This window comes from Sapajus apella, unplaced genomic scaffold (assembly GCF_009761245.1).
Source record: "Sapajus apella isolate SASKATOON/1434 unplaced genomic scaffold, GSC_monkey_1.0 scaffold34, whole genome shotgun sequence".
In the NCBI taxonomy this organism is placed as follows: Eukaryota; Metazoa; Chordata; class Mammalia; order Primates; family Cebidae; genus Sapajus; species Sapajus apella.
The window spans coordinates 8,616,473-8,641,578 of NW_022436974.1; the positions used below are offsets into that span (position 1 = coordinate 8,616,473).

The 25,106-nt window shown below is 37.1% G+C and overlaps 1 protein-coding gene across 4 annotated transcripts in view; it reads right to left on the minus strand.

The window, feature by feature from the left end:
* DEUP1 (deuterosome assembly protein 1) overlaps nt 1–25,106 on the minus strand; it is a 92,214-nt gene that overhangs the window by 41,767 nt on the left and 25,341 nt on the right. For 3 of the 4 annotated variants that reach the window (XM_032295783.1, XM_032295785.1, XM_032295786.1), the window contains 3 exons: nt 18,530–18,664; nt 6,387–6,500; nt 5,334–5,576 (listed from right to left, as the gene is read on the minus strand). In XM_032295783.1, the coding sequence (XP_032151674.1) occupies nt 5,334–5,576; nt 6,387–6,500; nt 18,530–18,664 (492 nt within the window). The remainder of the gene's footprint in view (nt 1–5,333; nt 5,577–6,386; nt 6,501–18,529; nt 18,665–25,106) is intronic. The other variant, XM_032295784.1, reaches the window with a different exon arrangement.

A 25,106-nucleotide genomic window follows, 5' to 3' on the forward strand; every position in this document is an offset into this window, starting at 1 on the left:
TGTTTTATATATATATATATATATATATATGAAAGGACATAACAAAGATCACAGCAGAACTAAATGAAATTGAAACAAACAAACAAACAAAATTCAAAAGATACTGAAACAGAAAGCAGGCTATTTGAAAAGGTAACAAGGAACAAGGGCAGGATGTGGTGGCTCATGCCCATAAACCCAGCACTTCGGGAGGTCAAGGCGGGTGGATCACCTGAGGTCAGGAGTTCGAGACCAGCCTGATCAGCATGGAGAGACCCTGTCCCTACAAAAAATATAAAATTAGCCTGGCGTGGTGGCACATGCCCATAATCTCAGCTACTCGGAAGACTGAGACAGGAGAATCTCTTGAACCCAGGAGGTGGAGGTTGCAGTGAGGCGAGATCCTGCCATTGCCCTCCAGCCTGGGCAATAAGAGGGAAACTCCATCTCAAAAAAAAAAAAGAAAAGGTAAACAAAATTGATAGACCATTAGCAAGATTAACCAAGAAAAGAAGAGTGAAGATCCAAATAAGCTCAATTAGAAATGAAACAGGAGATATTCCAACTGACTACTAAAATACAAAAGAACATTCAAGGCTACTATGAACACCTTTACATGCACAAACTAGAAAACCTAGAGAAGGTGGATAAATTCCTGGAAATATACAACCCTCCTAGATTAAACTAGGAAGAAACAGAAACTCCGAACAGATCAATAGCAAGCAAGGAGATTGAAATGGTAATATAGGCTGGGTGCAGTGGCTCATGCCTGAATCCCAGTGCTTTTTGAGGCCAAGGCAGGCAGATCAGTTGAGCTCAGGAGTTTGAGACAAGCCTGGCCAACATGGGGAAACCCCGTCTCTACTAAAAAATACAAAAATTATCCAGGTGTGGTAGTGGGTACATGTAATCCCAGCTACTCAGGAGGGTGAGGCAGGAGAATCACTTGAACCTGGGGGATGGAGTTTGCAGTGAGCCGAAATTGTGACACTGCACACCAGCCCGGGCAACAGAGTGAGACACTGTCCAAAAAAGAAAAGAAAAGATAAAGAAAGGAAAAGAAAAGAAAAGAGAAGAAAAGAAAGAAAAGAAAAGAGAAGAAAGAAAGGAGAAAAGAAAAGAAAGAGAAAAGAAAAAAAAATGGTAATATGAAAATTGCCAACAAAAAAAAGTCTAGGACCAGACAGATTCACAGCTAAATTCTATCAAACATTCAAAGAAGAATTGATATCAGTCTTATTGACACTATTCTAAAAGATAAAGAGGGAATCCACCCCTCAATCATGCTATAAAGCCAGTATCACCCTAATATCAAAACCAGGAAGGATGTAAGAGAAAAGGAAAACTAGACCAATATTCCTGAAGAACATAGATGCAAAAACTCTAAACAAGATACTAGCTAACTGAATCACAAAGATAATCCACCATGATCAAGTGGGTTTCATATGAGGGACGTAGGGATGGTTTAACATGTAAGTCAATAAATGCAATACACGACATAAACAGAATTAAAAACAGAAATCACATGATCATCTCAATGGACACAGAAAAAGCATTTGACAACATGTAGCATCCCCAACATGTAGCAACCCTCAGCAAAATTGGCATGGAAGAAATGTATCTTAAGGTAATAAAAGCCATCTATGACAAACCCACAGCTAACATTATACTGAATGGGGAAAAGTTGAAAACATTCCCCCTGAGAACTGGGAGAAGACAAGGATGCTCACTCTCAGCACTTCTATTCAATCCAGTACTGAAAGTCCTAGCCAGACCAATCAGACAAGAGAAAGAAATAAAGGGCATCCAAATTGGTAAAAAGGAAGTCAAACTGTCTCTGTCAACCGATGACATGATTGTATACCTAGAAAACCCTAAGGATTCATCCAAAAAACTCCTAGAACTGATAAATAAATTCAGTCAAGTTTCAGGATACAAAAATCAGTGCACACGAATCAATAGTATTGCTATATATCAACAGTGACTGAGCTGAGAATCCACTAAAGACTCAAAAAAAAAAAAAAAAAAAAAAACCACCAAAAGAAATACTTAGGAATATACCTACCCAAAGAGGTGAAAGACCTCTACAAGAAAAACTGCAAAACCTTACTGAAAGAAATCACAGATGACACAAATGGAAACAAATCCCATCTCATGGATGGGTGGAATCAATATTGTAAAACTGACCGTACTGCTAAAATCAATCTTCAAATTCAATGCAATTCCCATAAAAATACTACCATAATTCTTCACTGAATTAGAAAAAAAAATCCTAAAATTCATAGGGAACCAAAAAAGAGCCTGCATAGCTAAAGCAAGACTAAGCAAAAAGAACAAATCTGAAGGCATCAAATTACCAAATACCCTATACTATAGGACCATGGTCACCAAAACAGCATGGTACTGGTATAAAAATAGGCACATGGACCAATGGAACACAATAGTGAACCCAGAAATAAAGCCAAATACAGGCAATCTTTGACAAAGCAAACAAAAACATGTCTGGAAAGAACACCTTGTTCAACAAATGGTGCTGGAATAATTGGTAAGCCACCTGGAGAAGAATGAAACTGGATCCTCATCTCTCACCTTATATAAAAATTAACTCAGGATGGATCAAGACATAAATCTAAGACCTGAAACCATAAAGATTCTAGAAAATAACACTTGAAAAACCCTTCTAGACACTGGCATAGACAAAGACTTCATAACCAAGAACCCAAAATCAAATGCATCAAAACAAAGATAAATAGATGGGACCTAATAAAACTAAAAAGCTTCTACACAGCAAAATAAATAATCAGTAGAGTAAACACATAACCCACAGAGTGGGAGAAAATCTTCACAAATCATTCATCTGACAAAGGACTACTATTCAGGATCTATAAGGAATTCAAACAAATCAGGAAGAAAAAACAATCCCATTAAAAAGTGGGCTAAGGACATGAATAGACAATTCCCAAAAGAAGATATACAAATGGCCAACAAACATGAAAAAATGTTCAACATCACTAATTATCAGGGAAATGCAAATCAAAACCACAATGCAATACCACCTTACTCCTGCAAGAATGGCCATAATCAAAAAATAATAATAATAATAATAGATGTGAGTGTGAATATGGTGAAAAGGGAACACTTTTACCCTGTTGGTAGGAATGTGAACTAGTAAAACCACTACGGAAAACAGTGTGGACATTTCTTAAAGAACTAAAAGTAGATCTACCACTTGAACCAGCAATCTAACTACTAGGTATCTACCCATTGGAAAAGAAGTCATTAAATGAAAAAGATACTTGCACACACATATTTATAGCAGCACAATTTGCAATTGCAAAAATATGGAACCAGCCCAAATGTCTATCATTAATGAGTGGATAAAGAAACTGTGGCATATACTTATCATGGAACACTACACAGCAATGGAAAGAAACAAAATAATGGCATTCGCAGCAACCTGGATGAAATTAAAGACCATTATTCTAAGTGAAGTAACTCAGGAATGGAAAACCAAACATCATTTGGTTATGGCTCCTACTTATGTTCTCACTCATAAGTGGGAGCTAAGCTATTAGGATGCAAAGGCATAAGAATGATGTTGGAGGACTCAGGGGAAAGGGTGGGGCAGTGATGGATAAAATACTACAAATTGGGTACAGTGTACACTGTTCAGGTGATGGGTGCATCAAAATCTCAGAAATCACCAGTAAAGAACTTATTCATGTAACCAACCACCACCTTTTCCCCTGTCAAAAGAAGAAGGGACAAAACAGAGAATGCTTTAGTTTGCACTGGATGACCTAAAGCCTAGAGGAGAATACTTGGGAAGTACCAAGAAAAACAATTTTCTTATTTACTGAATGTGATTCTGATGCAGATTCCAGCAGTACAAAGACAGCTGCAAAATTTAAGTTTAGGTTGCCTTTAACTTGAAGGCATGATCAGTTGTCATATAGCCAGGGAAGCAAAAGGCAGCAGCCTCTGAGAAGGAAAGACCCCATCACTGCACAATTGGCAGTCATGCAAACAACAGCTCAGACAGTCAGAGGAGTGATGATGCTAAGCACTTAGAAGCGTCTAGGCAACCCCTAGAGCAGAAGAATGAGTGCTAACCTCATTTATATTAGAATGAAGGCAGAGAAAACACCATCAACACCTTTTCTATTTTGAGACAATGTCTGGCTTTCTCTGCATTTAGTGTTTGCAGTTTAGCTTGCTTTGTTGGTTTACATCTGTATTCTAACTTGTATTAGAATAAGACCTCCCTCCTTAAAGCTGGAGTTTGAGGTGGCATATATGTATGTCTTAGAATCACCTCTAAATAGGAGAGACTGGAGCCTTGTGTTCTGTCCCTTCCCAAACATGGAGAAAGAGGAACATAGAACAGTAGATGCTGGCAGATAAATAAGTTAACTAACTCTTTATATAATCCCAAATATAATGTGGCAGGGTGGGGGAATGAGGAGTTGGTCCAGGATTAAGAAATGACCCTGGGGGTTTAAGTGGCAAAAGATCCTGGGGTGGTGTATCTCAGCAAAATGAAATGGAAGTTCTCAGGCAGTGATCTCACCTCAATCATGTATGTTAGGAAGAGGAGGTAGTTGAGTGGGGAAAAGAGATGTGCCAACTGTCATGGAGGAAGTGGTAAAAAGAGGCTAAATATTTGGAGGTGGGAGAAAAAACCTAAAATGGGAGATAAAAGAATGTGTCAAGTACTAATGAATAAGAAATACATATTTTGTAAAGAAATTGGTAATGACCAATTTTGATGAATGCTGTATAACCTTCCTAATGATTGCAAGAAATAGACAAAAAAGAAAAAAATTAATGCTTGTTAAACCATCAATCATATTTGCCAATGTGAAAGTTACCTAAAAATAAATTCTAGGTTACTGTTTGATAAATGATTATGATAAGGTTACCAGTGATAAATCACTAGAGTCACCTCCATAGCTCTCACTGAGGTTACTAGATTGTTGAACCCTTCATGATTTCCTGTATCTTTAACCCAGGATTCTTCTGAGTCAAAGAGACACAGGGTCAGAGAAAATAGTGGGGGAAGAGGGTGGTACGTGGCTAAAGGCATAGAGGTCTGTAAGTGACCACTGTTACATTGCACTGATAATACATTATTATTATGCCACTGTGAAACCAAAGTGCACTCTAAGTGTGTAAAATACTTATGGAATTATTGAATCTACCCATTAAGTGCGAATTACTGGGAAGTAGTATGTAGAGAATCTTCACATGTATTAATGATAGAAAACTGCCATTCTAATACCTACATCTGTTGAGTTACCATTTATAACAAGTCATGGACAATATAAGCTGAAAAACAAAAAATTAATCTTTACCTGGCACTGTCTTTGGTACATTTTCAGTTCTTGCAAGAGCTTCTGATTTTCATCTTGTAACTTATTCCTGCTTAGTGCTATTTCACTCACAGCTGATTTTAGTTTTTCAATAATGAACTCATCTCTTTCACTGATTTCACAATTGGGATCTGGGTCACATATCAAATGAGGAATTTCAGAGCTGCTATCTTCTAAGCATTGTTTTTTACCATTTAGTTGAGTTTGGTAACTTTGTGCCTGTTTCTGAAAAATATAAAAACTGTGTAACTAAAATGAAGAATGTCATATTTAAGCTTACATGAAGTTCAAGAATGATACAAAAGAATTAGTACGAATATCTTTAAATATGATACTAGATAATGAAAGTTGGTCCTTTGTAATTCAGTCTTGTATTTGTTTTAAAATTTCAATTTCAGATGGCATAAAGAGAAAATATATTTGTATAACCTCAGATGTAGAGTAGGGAAGTGGGTTAGTGATAGAAAAGCCATATTAAGCAAGAAAAAAATCTAGAAGGTGTAAAAAAAATATGAATTCAATTATACAATGGTTGAAAAAAGTCTCTATAACCAAAAATAAATAAAATAAAAAACTCAATTGTAGGGGAAAAGTTGTCAGTGTATGTAACAGAATTAATAAGTCCTAATGTAAAGAAAAATGGGCAAAGTTTATGAATAGACAATTCACAGAAATACCTGAGAAAGGCTAAAAATCATATGTGGAGATGCTCAGTCTTAAAAGTAGCCAGGGAAATACAAAGTAAAGCAAGCAATCTTAGAGTGAGTGCCTTGCCTGTAGGCATACAAAAACATACACTATTTAATGACACAATAACAATGGAATTTTAAATAGCTCCATCCTTTGAGACATGTAGACTAAATTCAACATTAACAGATATTCTATGCACTTATGGCTATACCCACCTTTGGACCTATTCTGGTTACTTTTTTTAGTTGGCATTTCTATTTGTAAATAGATTACATGCTGAATGGTAAATATATAAATATCTAACCTCCACTTTCTTCTGATTTAAACTAGTATTAAATAACTTACCTGAAACTGATTATACTTCTCAGATAATAATTTTTGTTGAGCATCTAAAGAAATCAGATGAGTCTGATATAGTATCTCTTGCTTGTCCCATTCTCTTGACTTTGCTCTAAATTCCTTTTAAAAAGTAGGGAGACAAACATATTAAAAATGTTATTCATTTTAAAATAAAACGAAGAAGACATTTTTCATTTGTACCTTTTCATTCTGAAAAAAAAGAAAAGTAAGTCCATTCCTTACTGATTAGGGAAACAACAACAACAAAAAAGGTGTGAAATCACTTATGTTGGATTTTTTACCATCTCTAATTTTGGCTAGGAAAATACAGAATTTGTCACTTATTGTGAAAAATGTAAGAAATCTCTCTTATTATAACAAATACTTATTACTAATAAGGGAATTTCAAACAACTTTTTTTGTATTAGCCATTAGTTCCTTTCCATTTCTTGACACAAAGAAATTGAAATATTATTTCCTTCATTTACTCAGTTGCCAAATTTGTTCTGTTTTTTTTTTTTTTTTTTTTTTTTTTTGAGAATGGGGCTTGAACTTATTTAGTGATTGTTAAGGACTGAATGTTTGTGTCTCTCCCAACAAATGCATATGTCAAGCCTAAATCCCAGTGTGACAGCATTCTGAAGTGGGGCCTTTGGGAGGTAATTAAGTCATGAGAGTGAAGCTCTCATGAATGGGATGAGTGCCCCCTTCTAAGAAGAGCTTTGAGAGACTTTGTTTTCTCCCTCTTTCTTTTTCCTTGCAATCTGAGGAGACAAGAGCAGACAGCAGTCTGTGAACTAAGAGAGGGCCCTCACCAGAATCTGACCATGCTGGCTTATATGGTTTGGCTCTGTGTCCCCACCCAAATCTTACATTGAATTGAGATGGGGTGGGTCTGGTGGGAGGTGAGTAGATCATTTGGGTGGTTTCTTTTTTTTTTCATAATGACATTAAAAATTTTTTTTTACTTTAAGTTCTGGGGTACATGTGCAGATCTTGCAGGACTGTTACATCCACATGCCATGGTGGTTTGCTGCCTCCATCCCCATGTCACCTACATTAGGTATTTCTCCTAATGTTATCCCTCCCCAATTTCCCCCCCCGCTATCCATCCCCTAGCCTCCCACCCGCAACAGACCCCAGTGTGTGATGTCCCCCTCCCTACGTCCATGTGTTCTCATTGTTCAACACCACTTATGAGTGAGAACATGTGGTGTTTGGTTTTGTTTTCTTGTGTCAGTTTGCTGAGAATGATGGCTTCCAGATTCATCCATGTCCTTGCAAAGGACATGAACTCATCCTGTTTTATAGCTGCATAGTGTTCCATGGTGTATATGTTGCACATTTTCTTTATCCCGTCTATCATTGATGGGCATTTGGGTTGGTTCCAATTCTTTGCTATTGTAAACAGTGCCGCAGTGAACATACATGTGCATGTGTTTTTATAATAGAACTATTTATAATCCTTTGGGTATATACCCCGTAATGGGATTGCTGGATCAAATGGTATTTCTAGTTCTAGATCCTTGAGGAGTTGCCACACTAATTTACACTCCCACCAACAAGGTAAAAGCATTCCTATTTCTCCACATCCTCTCCAGCATCTTTTGGAGATGTCTTGGCTATGTGGGCTCGTTTTGGTTCCAAATGTAAGTTTAAGGTGATCTCCAGATTTTTTAATGATCACCATTCTAACTGGCGTGAGATGGTATCTCAATGTGGTTTTGATTTGCATTTCTCTAATGACCAGTGATGATGAACATTTTTTCATATGTTTGTTGGCTGCATAAATGTCTTCTTTTGAAAAGTGACTGTTCATATCCTTTGCCAACTTTTGGATGGGGTTGTTGGTTTTTTTCTTGCATATTTGTTTTAGTTCTTTGTAGATTCTGGATATTAGCCCTTTGTCAGATGGGTAGCTTGCAAAAATTTTTCCCATTCTGTTGGTTGCTGGTTCACTCTAATTATTGTTTCTTTTGCTGTGCAGAGGCTCTTTAGTTTAATTAGATCCCATTTGTCTATTTTGGCTTTTGTTGTCATTGCTTTTGGTGTTTTCATCATGAAGTCCTTGCCTATGCCTATGTCCTGAATGGTACTGCCTAGGTTTTCTTCTAGGGTTTTTATGCTGTTAGGTGTTAAGTTTAAATCTTTAATCTATCTGGAGTTAATTTTAGTATAAGGTGTAAAGAAGGGGTCCAGTTTCAGCTTTCTACACATGGCTAGTCAGCTTTCCCAACACCATTTATTAAACAGGGAATCCTTTCCCCATTGCTTGTTTTTGTGACATCTGTCAAAGATCAGATGGTTGTAGATGTGTGGCATTACTTCTGAGGTCTCTGTTCTGTTCTATTGGTCTATATCTCTGTTTTGGTACTGGTATCATGCTGTTTTGATTACTGTGGACTTGTAGTATAGTTTGAAGTCAGGTAGTGTGATGCCTCCAGCTTTGTTTTCTTTGCTTAGGATTGTTTTGGCTATGTGGGCTCTTTTTTGGTTCCATATAATGTTTAAAGTGTTTTTTTTTTTTTCCAGTTCTGTGAAGAAGGTCAATGGTAGCTTGATGGGATAGCATTGAGTCTATAAATTACTTTGGGCAGTATGGCCTTTTTCATGATACTGATTCTTCCTAACCATGAGCATGGAAGGATTTTCTATCTGTTTGTGTCCTCTTATTTCCTTGAGCAGTGGTTTGTAGTTCTTCTTGAAGAGATCCTTCATGTCCTTTGTTAGTTGTATTCCTAGGTATTTTATTCTCTTTGTAGCAATTGTGAATGGGAGTTCGCTCATGACTTGGCTGTTTGTCTGTTTTTGGTGTATGGGAATGCTTGTGATTTCTGCACACTGATTTTGTATCCTGAGACTTTGCTCAAGTTGCTTATCATCTTAAGGAGATTTTGGGCTGAGACGATGGAGTCTTCTAAATATACAACCATGTCATCTGCAAATAAGAGACAATTTGACTTCCTCTTTTCCTAATTGAATACTCTTTATTTCTTTTTCTTGCCTGAATGCCCTGGCTAGGACTTCCAATACTATGTTGAATAGGAGTGATGAGAGAGGGCACTTTTGTCCAGTGCCAGTTTTCAAAAGGAATGCTTCCAGTTTTTGCCCATTCAGTATGATATTGGCTGTAGGTTTGTCATAAATAGCTTTTATTATTTTGAGATATGCTCCATCAATACCTAGTTTATTGAGAGTTTTTAGCATAAAGGGCTGTTGAATTTTGTCAAAGGCCCTCTCTGCATCTATTGAGATAATCATATGATTTTTGTCTTTGGTTTTATGTGATGGATTACGTTTATAGATTTGCATCTGTTCAACCAGCCTTCCATCTCCAGGATGAAGCCGACTTTATCATGATGAATAAGCTTTTTGATGTGCTGTTGCACTTGGCTTGCCAGTATTTTATTGAAGATTTTTGCATTGATGTTTATCATGGATATTGGCCTGAAATTTTCTTTTTTAGTTCTGTCTGCCAGGTTTTGGTATCAAGATGATGTTGGTCTCATAAAATGAGTTAGGGAGGCTTCCCCCTTTTTGTGTTCTTTGGAATAGTTTCAGAAGGAATGGTACCAGCTCCTCTTTGTACATCTGGTAGAATTCGGCTGTGAACTTGTCTGGACTTGGTTTTTTTTGGTTGGTAGGCTATTAATGGCTGCCTCAACTTCAGACCTTGTTATTGGTCTATTCAGGGATTCAATTTCTTCTTGGTTTAGACTTGGGAGGGTGTAAGTGTCCAGGAATTTATCCATTTCTTCTAGATTTACTGGTTTATGTACATAGAGATGTTTGTAGTAATTTCTGATGGTAGTTTGTATTTCTGTGGAATCGATGGTGATATCGCCTTTATCCTTTTTTATTGCATCTATTTGATTCTTCTCTCTTTTTTTTTATGTTAGTCTGGCTAGCTGTCTATCTATTTTGTTGATCTTTAAAAAAAAACCCAGCTCCTGGATTTTTTGAAAATTTGAAGGGGTTTTTGTGTCTTTATCTCCTTCAATTTTGCTCTGATCTTAGTTATTTCTTGTCTTCTGCTAGCTTTTGAATTTGTTTGATCTTGTTCCTCTAGCTCTTTTAATTGTGATGGCAGGGTGTCAATTTTAGATCTTTCCTCAATTCTCATGTGGGCAGGTAGTGCTATAAATTTCCCTCTAGACCCTCCTTTAAATGTGTCCCAGAGATTGTGGTATGTTGTGTTTTTGTTCTCATTAGTTTTAAAGAACATCTTTATTTCTGCCTTCATTATTTATCCAGTAGTCATTCAGGAGCAGGTTGTTCTGTTTCCATGTAGTTGTGCGGTTTTGAGTGAGTTTCTTAATCTTGAGTTCTAATTTGATTGCACTGTGGTCTGAGAGACTGGTTGTTATTACTTCTGTTCTTTTGCATTTGCTGAGGAGTGATTTACTTCCAATTATGTGGTCAGTTTTAGAGTAAGTGCAATGTGGTGCTGAGAAGAATGTATATTCTGTGGATTTGGTGTGGAGAGTTCTGTAGATGTCTACTAGTTCCACTTGGTCCAGATCCGAGTTCAAGTCCTGGATATCCTTGTTAATCTTCTGTCTTGTTGATCTAATATTTACAGTGGAGTGTTAATGTCTTTCACTATTATTGTGTGGGAGTCTAAGCCTCTGTAAGTCATTAAGAACTTGCTTTATGTATCTGGGTGCTCCTGTATTGGGTGCATATATATTTAGGATAGTTAGCTCTTCTTGTTGCATTGATCCTTTTACCATTATGTAATGCCCTTCTTTGTCTCTTTTGATCTTTGTTAGTTTAAAGTGAATTTTATCAGAGACTAGGATTGCAACCCCTCCTTTTTTTTTTTTCCTCTACATTTGCTTGGTAAATCTTCCTCCATCCCTCTATTTTGAGTCTGTGTGTGTCTTTGCATGTCAGATGGGTCTCCTGAATACAGCACACCTATGAGTCTTGGCTTTCTATCCAATTTGCCTGTCTGTGTCTTTTGATTGGGGCATTTAGCCTGTTTACATTTAAGGTTAGTATTGTTAAGTGTGAATTTGATCCTACCATTTTGATACTAGCTGGTTGTTTTGCCCATTAGTGGACACAGTTTCTTCATTGTATTAATGGTCTTTACCATTTGGTACGTTTTTGGAGTGGCTGGTACTGGTTGTTCCTTGCCATATTTAGTGCCTCCTTCAGGAACTCTTGTAAGGCAATCCTGATGATGACAGAATCTCTCAGCATTTGCTTGTCTGTAAAGGATTTTATTTCTACTTCACTTCTGAAGCTTAGTTTTGCTGGATATGAAATTCTGGGTTGAAAGTTCTTTTCTTTAAGGATGTAAAATATTAGCCCCCACTCTCTTCTGGCTTGTAGGGTTTCTGTGAAGAGATCTGCTATGAGTCTGATGGGCTTCCCTTTGTGGGTAACCCATCCTTTCTCTGTGGCTGCCCTTAGCATTTTTTCCTTCATTTCAACCCTGGTGAATCTGACGATTATGTCCCTTGGGGTTGCTCGTCTTCAGGAATATCCTTGTGGTGTTCTCTGTATTTCCTGGACTTGAATGTTGGCCTGCTTGGCTAGGTTGGGGAAGTTCTCCTGGATAATATTCTGAAGAGAGTTTTCCAGCTTGGAATCATTGTCTGTGTCACATTCAGGTATGCCTATCAAACGTAGATTAGGTCTTTTCACACAATCCTATATTTCTTGGAGGCTTTGTTCATTTCTTTTTACTCTTTTTTTTCCTCTAATCTTGCCTTCTCATTTTATTTCACTGAGTTGATCTTCAATCTCTGATATCCTTTCTTCTGCTTGATTGGTTTGGCTATTGAAACTTGTGCATGCTTTGCAAAGGTCTTGTGCTGTTTTTTCAGCTCCATCAAGTCGTTTATGTTCTTTTCTAAGCTGGTTAGCATTTCATCTAACCTTTTTTTCAAGGTCCTTAGTTTCTTTGCATTGGGTTATAACATGTTCCTTTAGCTCAGAGATGCTACCTTTTGAAGCCTGGTTCTGTCAATTCGTCAAACTCATTCTCCATTCTGTTTTGTTTCCTTGATGGTGAGGAGTTGTGATCCCTTGGAGGAGGAGAGGTGTTCTGGTTTTTGGTGATTTCATCCTTTTTGCACTAGTTTCTTCTCATCTTCGTGGATTTGTCTACCTTTAATCTTTGAAGTAGGTGACTTTTGGATGGGGACTCTGAGTGGACATCTTTTCTGTTGATGTTGAAGCCATTAGTTTCTGCTTTTTAGTTTTCCTTCCAACAGTCAGGCCCCTCTGCTGCAGGACTGCTGGAGGTCCACTCCATACCCTGCTTGCCTGGGAATCACCTGCAGGGGTTGCAGAATAGCAAGGATAACTGCCTGTTCCCTCCTCTGGTAGCTTCGTCCCAGAAGGGTACCCGCCAGATGTCAGCCAGAGCTCTCCTGTATGAGGTGTCTCTTTGGATATACAGGGGTCAGGGAGCCGCTTGAGGAGGCAGTCTGTCCCTTATCGGAGCTCAAGTCCTGTGCTGGGAGTTCTGTTGCTCCCTTCAGAGCTGCTGGGCAGGGACACTTAAGTCTGATGCAGTGGAACTCACAACCACCCCTTTCCCCAGGTGCTCTGTCTCAGGAAGGTGGGGCTTTACTTATAAGTCCCTGATTGGCTGCTGCCTTTTTTCAGAGATAACTGGCCCTGCAAGGAGGGAGTCTAGTCACATTCTGCCTGCAGAGGTGTTGCTGAGCTGCCATGGGCTCTGCCGACTGCTGTGTAAACTTCCTTGTGATTTTGTCGACATAGGTAAGGTTAGAACTCTCTTGGTAATGGTAGACTGCCTTAGTAATGGCAGACTGTCTTGGTAATGATGAACTGCCTTGGTAATAGCAGATGCCTATCCCCCCCACCGAGGTCAACCATCCCAGGTCACGCTCAAACTGCTGTGCTGGCTGCGAAATTCTCAAGCCAGTGGGTTTCAATCTGCTGGTCTTTGTGGGGATAGGACCCGCTGAGCCAGATCACTTGGCTCCCTGCCTTCAACCCATTTTTTTTCAGGGGAATGGGCAGCTCTGTCTCGCGGGCATTCCAGGTGCCAGTTAAAATGGCTGCCCAGATTTATGCCAGAAACCTGCGGTCCTGGCTGAAATGACTGCCCAGAGTTGTGCTGGAAACCCGCAGCACTTGTCGCCAGGCAGGAATCTCCCGGTTTGTGGGCTGTTAAGACTGCGGGAGAAGCGCAGTATCTGAACTGGAGTGCCGGACTGGCCGGAAAATTCCCTACCTCTATTGGGTAGGAGGGGGTTCCTCTGGCCTGTTCCACTTCCCAGGTGAGGCAGCGCCCCACCCTGCATCAGTTTGCCCTCCTTGGGCTACACCCACTATCCAACCAGTCCCATTGAGATGAACCTGGTACCTCGGTTGGAAATGCGAAGATCACTTGCCTTCTGTGTTGCTCACGCTGGGAACTGCACTCTGGAGATGTTCCTATTTGGCCATCTTGGCGGAAGTCCTCCTTTATTTTTTTTTTTCTCAGACAGTGTCTTGCTCTGTTGCCCAGACTGGAGTGCAGTGGCATGATCTTGGTTCATTGTTAACTTCCGCCTCCCAGGTTCAAGTGATTCTCCTGCCTCAGCCTCCTGAGTAGCTGGGATTACAGGCATGTGCCACCATGTCCAGCTTACTTCTTGTATTTTTGGTAGAGACAGGGTTTCACCATGTTGGTCAGGCTAGTCTCAAACTTTTGACCTCATGATCCTCCCACCTCAGCCTCGCGAAGTGCTGGGATTACAGGCATCAGCCACTGTGCACGGCCTAGTGGTTTCTAATAGTTTAGCACCATCCCCCTAGTGCTGTCTCTTGATAGAGTTCTCATGACATCTGGTTGTTTGAAAGTGTGTAGCATTTCTCCTTTTTCTCTCTCTCTTCCTCTCTTTTCCCTGCCCCCACCACTCTCTCTCTCCTGCTGGCCACGTGAATACATGCCTTTCTTCCCCTTTGCCTTCTACCATGATTGTAAGTTTCCCAAGGCCTCCCCAGCCATGCCTCCTGTACAGCCTGAGGAACTGTGAGACAATTAAATCACGTTTCTTCATAAATTACCCAGTGTCACGTAGTTCATTATAGCGGTGTGAGAATGGATTAATATACTGGCACTATGATTTTGGTCTACCAGCCTCCAGAACTGTGAGAAATAAATGACTGTTGCTTAAGCCACCCAGTCTATGGTATTCTGTTATAGCAGCCTGAACTAACTAAGACAGTGACTTTGCCCCTTGTGGCCATGGCCAGGCCTCATCTAGGCAGTACTAATTGGTCTACCTTGGAAATAAATGGTAGAAGTAGGTTGATAAATCAGGATCAGTTTTTTTAAGTTTTTGCTCAAGTAATGTAGTTTTGCTCAGATAATACAGCATGATTATCTGTTCACATCTTAATAACATAAGCAAAGGATATAGCCCTGAGGATACCAAAGAAGACATCACTGCTTCTCCATTTTGCTTAGGGCTGACCATTTATATCCTTTTTGTCTACAAACAAAAGCATGGTACAGTCCTAGAATTTAACCAGTCTCGAAAATTTTGCAAAGAAAACAACATAATTGGAAACTATAGCTACTAAGTCCATGACTATATATTATTGCATATAGAAATGTGGCATGATTAAATAAATAAGAAAGATTTGTGGACTAGGAAAGGAGAGGTAAAATAAAAAATAAAATAAAATAAAATAAAATAAAATTAAAAAAAAAAGAAATGTGGCATGAATGTAGCAATGTTTTCAATTCTCAATTCAGTAATATTTATTGAGCAGTTAATGCCCACCAAGTTTTGTGGAAAGAAGAAAATCTGGAACTATTTCATAATTTAAAAAATTTTTTTGAAAGAAAAAAATCAAAGAATATATAGTAAAGTAGGGAAATGTACACACAAACAAGTAATATTACAGTATGTCAGTATGTTAAGTATAATAATACTGACACATAAAAGCCGTGCAGAGGATATTATGATTATCTTAGCTATTTCCCATAATATATCAAACTGGAACAGTTCATTATAGCCAGAGTGGTTACTATTATTTTGAAGATGGTGAAGTGACTGGATTGGCAATGCTGGAAAACAAATGTTTATTTAGAGAATGAAAGCTTTATTTTGTTAAAATGAGAAGAACATGGCATGTCATATTTTCTATACAAAAATAATTTTAAAGAACATTTAAAGAAATTTTAGTTTTTAAAATCTGTAAGTCCCTAAACAATTAGTGAAGAAAGGCTATAAATCAGGAAGTTTTTACAGTAGTGAAAGGTGGGTGATCTGACATTGAGTGATTGTATTAAGGTTGAAGAAATATGGAAAGACATTCTGTATATAATAGTAGCCCATGATAAATAGACTGTATTTACTATGATAAATGGAGATAGTCTATTTAAAGTTATTGACTTCAATTCTGACATACAATAATACAAAAATTAGGTATATGAAAACAGGGTCTTTAGCAATAATGGCAAATTTATAAAACTAGGTTCTAGTAGAAAATAGCTAACATTTCAAATCAATGCAATCTAGATTTTTAAAATTTCTGTTTACTTTTAGTTTAAAAAGGAATCTTTGGAGTTAGAAGTCAAATTTTGGGCAAGGTTGACTTAAGCTGTTCACATGTTTTAGATAATACAAATATTTACCATTTTTTACCCATTAACCCCAATAATCTTGAAAATAAATATTACCCAGGATGCTTTAGAGGCAGAAGCATTAACCTTGACTTCTTATAAATACTACAACAGGTAGAAGTGAGGCCAAGGGTAGCTAGAAATGTATGTCACAAACCTATCAACAGGTGCTTATGACAATCCTGGCCTTCTTAATTTTATCAGATGTACTGATTTCATGACTAGCGAGTCAGCACAATATATGGAACCATGCAGGAACCCAGAGAGCTTCATAAGGGTTTTTACAGAGACTGGAGTTATCATGTTAGGCTTCAGAAGGTCTGTAGACTTGCCTGGACCTCCACAGTAAGTTCTTCATGGCTGGAAAAGTTTTTCTGGGTCTTTAAGGTTGAGAGTGAGTGGATCAGGGTCATTAAAATTAGTTTCTCTTGATAGCTGTATTATTAGATGTTTTAAAAAGCCCTCTAATAAATATTGGAGGTGATCTTTAGTGATTACTATATGTTGGGGACCTTCACCTGTAAAATGGTTTTAACTTTTTATTATGAAGATGTTCATACATAAAGTAGAGAGTAAAACAAACCTCCATGTACTCTTCACCCAGTTTAACTACCATCACCTTTGTCCATCTTTACGTCTCCTATCTCTCCACACTTTTTTGTTGGTAGATTTTAAGGTGACTTCCAGACCTCACATGTTTTCATCCCTAAATGCTTTAGTGTGCATCTAAATTTTTTTCACCATAACCACAATGTCACATATAAGATATCTTTAACCCCATTTACTGATGACAACATGGAATCATAGTGAGGCTAACAACTTGCCAAAATATCACAGGGCAAACACATGAATCAGGCAAGGCCTGTTTTCAGTTATCAATGATCATGTTCTTCTACTACTATATGTGGTACACTGCTATTACTATACCAGTGTATAAATGCCCCAAAGGAAAAACAGGTTTACATGCAGACTAAAACTGGAAGAGTCTATCTCTTACACATTAATTTTTCAGATAGCTATAAGTAAAAACAGGTACATGAAGTGTTTTTATAATTATTTCAAGTTAAACTGTATATCTGCATAGAATGCTTAAAATCTTTTAAATAAGTACAAACATAAAAAAAACATTTTGCTACTAATTTCTACTATGATTTCATTATGTATGTTTTATATATATATGGTAAATATTTAGTTCCCTAAATGTAAAACATGCATACACAAAGTACTTGATACTAACTTAAGGCTTTTTTTGTCTGAACGATTTTTATTAATGTAGTTCTCCCACAAAAGCCCATGAAAAGTCAGTCAAATGGATAATTGGTGACTCAATCTCTTCATTGCAGTGAAAGCACATGTATATTACAGTGCACATCTATGGCATCTTCTATGAGACCAGGACATTTCTGAAGCCCTTCTGGTTATATCACTGCAAGAGCCTGGGAGAACAACACAATGCATTTTCCTAGAGGGTCAACTTACTTAGTGATGATGTTAGTATTTTTAAAAACTAAAACTTCATTGTTCAGAAGCATGTAAAATGTGCTGGGGTTTTAAAGATTAAAATCTAGGACTTCCTACAACATTCTTATAATAAGCTGATTTTAGGGCTGTGATTTGGACTTAATGTTTTCCCGTTCTTTAAGATATTTTAAAGTAGAAGGACTTGTTAATTAAAGAATAAGATGAAGAAGTGCTGGGAGGGGAGGGATGCTGGAGTTTAGGGCTTGAGAAAAATGAAAGAAATTAAGTAGGACAACATAAAGGTCAACTTGGAGTCAATGAAAAAATAATAATCGAGCAGTTCTCGGGATCCAGGTAAAAAGTAGATGATAGGAAAATTTATAGTGGAATCTGTCTGCTGTTCCATGACTTGTAGAAGGAATACTCAAGAGTGCAGCGAAGAAAAATAGCTGGTTTGTTTTTTCCAAGGTTGGAAAATGAAGAAGATAAGAATAAGTGCGTGTATGACATAGTGAATTTTTAAAGGTTTTTCTTTTTAATTTCCATGGGTACATAGTAGATGTATATAGCTATAAGGACATAGTGAATTTTTTTAGAGACCAAAACTTCAGAAATTCTAAGTGCTATGGGGCAACTGAATTGGTTCTTTCTAACCAAATTTAAAGAAAAAAGCTTTGAAACTTTAAGCCCTGTTTTAAAAGCTGTGATGAGGCTCCACTGGGATTTAAGTACCTAATAGCTAAATGGCCATTAAAAGATTTATTAGATATTCACTTTAACTGACCCCAGGGGTGTCCTTCAATTTTACTTAACAGCTGCAGCTTCTTTTCACTTTTTTGGCTTTTCTTTTTGTGCTCTTCAAATTGTGGATATATAGAAAAGATGTGTACATCAAAGTGATGTTTTAATTCACTAAGTGCTTGAAGGGAAGCTGCACTAAGAAAATACATTCAACGAGAAGTTAGTCTGTAATAGTGTTTATTACCACAACTGTAGACACCACTGTGGACACTAGAGACAAACAGCCCACAACAACAGGAATCAATATTTATACACATGAAGAAACTAAAATAATATATCTCACCTCTAATTTCTGGTTCAAATTGCTCAGTTCAAAGGGTGTTTCTTCTTTAAGGTATGGTAATTCTTTTCGTCGAACTTTGTTTTGTTTCATCTGATGTAATCTCAGTTTTTCAAAGCTATTTGTTAGTTTAGAAAACTGTAAATAACAGAAAATGCTAACATTTTACTATACCAATTATTTCTAACCTGATTTCACTATATTTCTTTTCTTGTGTACCTCTTTGAAAATTTAAGTCATGATTAGAAAGTGCAGTAAAGCTTAAATATTTCAATTAATGAAGACAGAACCAGTTATTAAAACTAAATTATTGAAACTGAACACACTTCAGCTTTCATGTAAAGTCAAGACTTCATTAACTGCACAGTTAAACAATGATTCACTTGATAAATGGCTTGTTCAGTTTTGTTTTAATCATATGCAGCAAAGCTCACAATGCTTTTTAAAAACAAGTTTTTTTCTTACTTTTAGTTAGTGCCATCTTGTGTTGACAATTTTAATTCCAGTAACCAATCTACAAAATAACTAGTTTATACCTTATTTAAGAAAACAGAACATATATTAATTTTAAAGACACAAGTAACATAAACCACTTATTCATGTGGATATGTTTAAATAAATTTTAATATAAAAATTGATTTAATGTTTTTCTTACTGGTAATTCTTTTTATAACTGCATTATTTTTTCCATTTCCAATTTTTACCTTCAAATAATAGATTCGAAGTAGCATAGTTCATAAACATTTGTGAGGAAATTTCTATACTCACATATCTGTTTTGAAATGTTTCTTATTTATATATTTTATTTTAAAATAATTATAAGTTCACAGAAAGTTACAAAGTTATTAAAGAGGTCCCAGGTTCTCTTCACCCCATTTCCCCCAATATTACATCTTATTGAACTACAATACATCAAACCCATGAAACTGAAATTGGATCAATGTATGTGTATAGTTCTATGCCATTTTATTACATACAGATTTATATGACCACAACCACAATCAGGACATAGAACTATTCTGTTACCACAAAGATCTCCCTCATGCTAGCCCTTTAGAATCACACTTAGTCCCCTGATCCCCCCACCCCTAATCCCTGAAAACCACTAATTTGTTTTCCATTTCTATAATTTTGAGAATGTTATAAAAAGAAATCATATAGCCCACGACCTTTTGAGATTGTATTTTTTTCACTCAGTTTAATGTCCTTGAAATCTATGCATGTATCAATAGTGGATTCCTTTTTAGTGCTGAATAGTATTCCATGTTATAAATGTATCACAGTTTGTTTAACCATTCATATATTGAGATATTTTGATTTTTTCCTGTTTTTGGCTACTACAAATAAAGCTATGAACAATGGTGTCTACTTTATCTGATATTAAAGTAGCCACATCTGCTTTTTCCTCAAAATTTTAAAATGAGATAAAATTCACCTACTATAAAATTCACCCGAATAATATACCATTGCATAAATATACTACATTTTGTTTATCCATTCATCAGCTGATAGAAATTTGGGTTGTTTCCTACTTTGAGATATTATAAATAATGCTGCTGTGAACACCTTATAAAAGTTTTTGTGTGGATACGTTTTACTTTCTCTTGGGGATTGTATTTAGGAGTGGAATTGTTGGATCTTATGCTAACTTTAGCTTTTTAATGATCAGCCAAACTGTCTTCTAAAATGGTGTACCATTTTCCATTCCCATTCACAATGCATAGGGTTCCAATATCTCCATACCCTCACCAACACTTGTCATTTTCTATCTTTTTTATTACAACCTCCTAGTGGGTGTGAATGGATATTGTGGTTTTGGTTTCCATAACCCTAATGGCTAATGATGTTAGGCATTTTTTATGTGCTTATTGGCCATTTGTATATCTGCTTTGGTGAAATATCTAGTCAAGTATTTGTCCATTTTTAAATTTGGTCACCTTTTTATTATCAATTAGTTATTAATATATTTACATACTAGTTCCTTATCGAATATATGGTTTGCAAATATTTTCTCTCCATTGATGGGTTGTCTTTTCGCTTTCTTGATGGTGTCCTTGGAAGCAAAAAAGTTTTAAAATATTAATGACATCAGATTTTATCTGATTTTTTGTTGCTTGTGCTTTTGGTGTCATATATAAGAAACAATTCCCTAATCCAAGGTCATGAAGATTTACTCCTGTTTTCTTCTAAGAGCTTTCTAGATTTAGGTTTTACATTTGGATGTTTGATCCATTTTGTATTAATTTTTGTCTATGGTTTAAGGTAGGGTTCTAACTTAGTTCCTTTGCATGTAGATATCCTCTTGGCCTTGCACCATTTGTAGAAGAGACTATTCTTTCTCTATTAAATTATCTTGGCACCATTTCTGCTTTCTTTCTATTAATATTTGCATGATATATTGCTCCATCTTTTTAGTTTCAACTTGCCTATACAGTTATATTTGAAGTGAGTTTGTCATTTTTTAATTTATTGTCAGTCTCTTTCAATTGGTTTATTTAGACAATTTCTCTTGTCTAATGTAATTATTGATATGTAAAGGCTTCTATTGTCTAATGTAATTATTGCTATGTCAAGGCTGAAGCCTGACTTTTTTTTGTTTCCTGTTTGTTCTCTAGTTTTTGGTTTCTCTATTTTCACTTTCTTGTCTTCTTGTGAATTAGATGAACATTATCTCATAATCCATTTTATCTATAGTGATTTTCAGTATATCTCTTTGTAGAGCTTTTTTAGTGGTTGCTCTAGGTATTACACCATATTTACATAATTTATCACAGTCTATTGGTGTTTGACATCTTGTCAGGTAAAGTGTAGAAATCTTACTTTCCTTTATGTTCTTTTACTCTGTTAATTATCTTAGTGTTTCCTGTACATATATTGAAAACCATATTAGACCTGGTTATATTTTTTTTGCTATCAAAAAATTAGAAAATGCAAGAGGATAAGGGAAGTCTAATGCATTTACCCACCCCCCCCTGCCATGTTTTTACTCTTTTTGGTGTTTTTCCTTCTTCACTGATGTTTTAAGATTCCTTCTTTATCATTTCTTTTCTGTTAACAGAACTTCCTTTAGCTATTCTTGGGTAGGTCTGCCAGCAACAAGTGCTTTTAGTTTCCTTCATTTGAGAATGTTTTAATTTCTCCTTCATTCCTGAAGGGTATTTTTGCCTGACATAGAATTCTGGATTGAAAGCTCTGTTCTTTCAGCACTTGAAAGCCTTCATGGTTTCTAAAGAAAAAGCCACCATTGTCAGAATTGGTTTTCCCCTGTAGGTAAGATGTCGTTTCCCTCTTGCTGCTTCCAATATTTTTTAGTTTGTCTTTTGGTTTTCAGAACTTTGACTATGATGTATCTTAACGTAGCTGTCTTTTATTGTGTTTGAGTTCAGTCAGCTTTTCAATCTGTAGGTTTACTTTTTTTTTTGCTAAGTTTTGAAACTTTTCAGCCATTCTTTCTCTGAATGCTTTTTCATCCTCTCCATCTTTTTCCTCTCCTTCTGGGTTCTCTGATGATATAATTTTTAAATTGTTTGTTATCAGACTACATATATCCCCAAGGTTCATTTTCTATTCGTCTTTTTCTCTTTTGTTCAGAATGGGTAATTTCTGTTGTACTATCTTCAGGCTGATTCTATTCCCTCTGTCCTCTTCCTTCTGCTTTCAAGCCCATCCATTAAGTTTTAAAATTTGGTTATTATACTTTTCAATTTTAAAATTTCTAATGTGTTCTTTATATTTTTATTTATTTGCTAAAGCTTTCTAATTTTTCATTTATTTCAAGCCATGTTTGTAATAGTTCATTGAAGCATTTTTATAACAGCTGCTTTAAAATCAGATAATTCTAATGTATGTCATCTTGGCTTCAGCATCTGTTGAGTGTGTTTTCTTCAAGTTGAGATCTTCTGGTTCTTTCTATAATGAGTGATTTTTATTAATACTTGGACATTTTTGTGTATTGTGTTTTGAGACTCTGAATTGTATTCAAACATTGTGTTTTAGCAGTTCTCCTCAGACAATTTCTGGAAGGGAAAATGCAGTGCCACTTCATCACTGCCAGGGGGAAGTGGATGTCCAGGTCTCCACTTGGTTTCAGTTGGTATCCAACAGGAGGTGCTCCTTATTACTGCTGATTGGAAGTGGGATTTCAGGCTCCTCACTAGTCTTTCACTGATAAACTTTAATTGAAGGGGCATGAGTGCCTTGTAACTCTTCTGACATGGCCTTCAGTGATACTATAGTGGGGGTGGGTGAACTTGTCACCACTGAGCAGTGGTGACTCCTCACCAGCCTTCCTATGATACCACCCCACAGTGGAGAGGGACGGGTGCCTCCTTGCCACCAGGAAGGTATAGAAGTCCAAGCTCTCCACTGTCACCATGGGTTGATGAGGGCCTTGCTAACGTCTAGTGATGACGAAAGTCCTCTCCACCCAGTCTTCTCAGACACTAACCAGGAAAGAGGGCCAGGATTACCTTATTATAGCTTAGTGAAGGCAGAAATCTAGGTTTTTCCACTAAGCCTTTGTAGGTGGCAGTGGGGCTGTAGTTTTTGTTCTTGTTGTTGTTTTTGTTTGTTTTTTCTGTTGTACTAGGCTGGAGTAGAGAGGTTATTATCTAAAAGTATATTATCTTGCTAGGCTGTCTTTCTTCTGGTCTTCTAGCTGGAGAAAGCAGGCCTTCCCTGGTGCTCTTTTTATTTGTTTGCACCCACTGGCATGACTGGGTTGCCTGCTTCTCTGTTACTCAGTCTGGGATATATGAGGCCAAAACAAATCCCAGGGAACTCATTATTGTCTTGTTATTTGATGCCCAAGGTCCTTAGCCAATCTGTCTCTTCTCTCCACTCGTCAGAGTCTTATGTTGTTTTATAAATGATGTCCAATTTAGTGGGAGGATAGGGAAGAGCATATCTATTCCAGAAGCATAAGCCTCCAATATATGTATTTAAAATTATAGTTTTATAATGGTTAGAAGGGAAAAAAATAACTCATTTTTAAAAGGAAAGCAGTTTCTAAAAAGAAGCTTTGACAGAGTTGAATTATTCAAGGCAGAATGTGGCAAAGTGTATCCTTAAGATGTATCAGGAAAATGAAACTGTAAATAAACCAGAAATTTCAAAGGAGGAAGCTGCAGAGTGAGCTGGCAGCAACAAAAGCGCGTTTGCCACAAATACCATTTTCTACTTAGAAAAACAGCATATTACTAGCTTTATGCAAACCAAATCAAGTACATAGTACTTTTCTTTTTCTCTATTTTTCCCTACTTTCCTTCTTCCTTCTCTTTTGCTCTTCTTCTCTTTCTTCCTCCCTTTCTTTTAACTAGAGAAAAAGAGAAGCAGAAAACTGCAGTGAAAGTAGGTGGCTCTCAACAATCATGTAGCATTCCCACTGTATTCCATGAAACCCCTGTTTACAGAGGCACATTGTCTGAGGTCAGGAGTTTGAGACCAGACTGGCCAACATGGTGAAAGCTCGTCTTTACTAAAAATACAAAAATTAGCTGGGTGTGGTCATGTGTACCTGTAATCCCAGCTACTCTGAAGGTTGAGGCACGAGACTTGATTAAACTTGGGTTGCAGAGGTCGAAATGAGCCAAGATTGTGTCACTGCACTCCAGCCTTGGGCAACAGAGCAAGACTTCATTGCAATCAAAAAAATAAAAAGAATTAATTAATAAGAAGAGTTCCATTGTCCAATATCTTTGGAACATGATGGATTGGAAAGGTTAAATGAGTTTGTTTAAGGCAGGATTTCTCATGGCCTCTAATGTGCTAATGTGTACCCTTAATCTCCAGGAGGGGAGGAATAGTCTTAACTTGGCCAGTATTAGCTTCAACATCATTTTCTTTCCTTTCTTCCTTCCTTCCTTTTTTTTTTTTTTTTTTTGAGATGACATCTCGCTCTGTCACCAGGCTGGAGTGCAGTGGTACAATATCAGCTCACTGCAACCTTTGCCTCCTGGGTTCAAGCAGTTCTCCTGCCTCAGCCTCCCAAGTAGCTGGGATTACAGGCATGCACCACCACACCCAGCTACTTTTTGTATTTTTAGTAGAGACAGGGGTTTCACCATGTTGGCTAGGATGTTTTTGATCGCCTGACCTCGTGATCCGCCCACCTTGGCCTCCCAAAGTGCTGAGATTACAGGCTTGAGCCACCGCACCCAGCCTTAAGCACCATTTTCTAAACTGACAGTGTTTTCCACAGAACAAATTTTTGGGAAATTGCCACAAATATATTTTTTGGTTAGCACTGAAAACCAGCCAGCAGCCAAATAATAAAACAGAACTGCAAAGTATCAAACAGCAAGGATTCATATATTAAACGACTGCTTGGCCCCTGTAAACAAGACCAAGAACTTATTAACAGGAGACAAGAAATACCCAAACAGAAATGAAAGATTTAGAAAGCAGTGCCTCACGCCTGTAATGCCACTTTGGGAGGCTGAGGCGGGTGGATCACCAGGTCAAGAGATCCAGACCATCCTGGTCAACATGGTGAAACCCCGTCTCTACTAAAAATACAAAAAATCAGCTGGGCATGGTGGCGCGTGCCTGTAATCCCAGCTACTCAGGAGGCTGAGGCAGG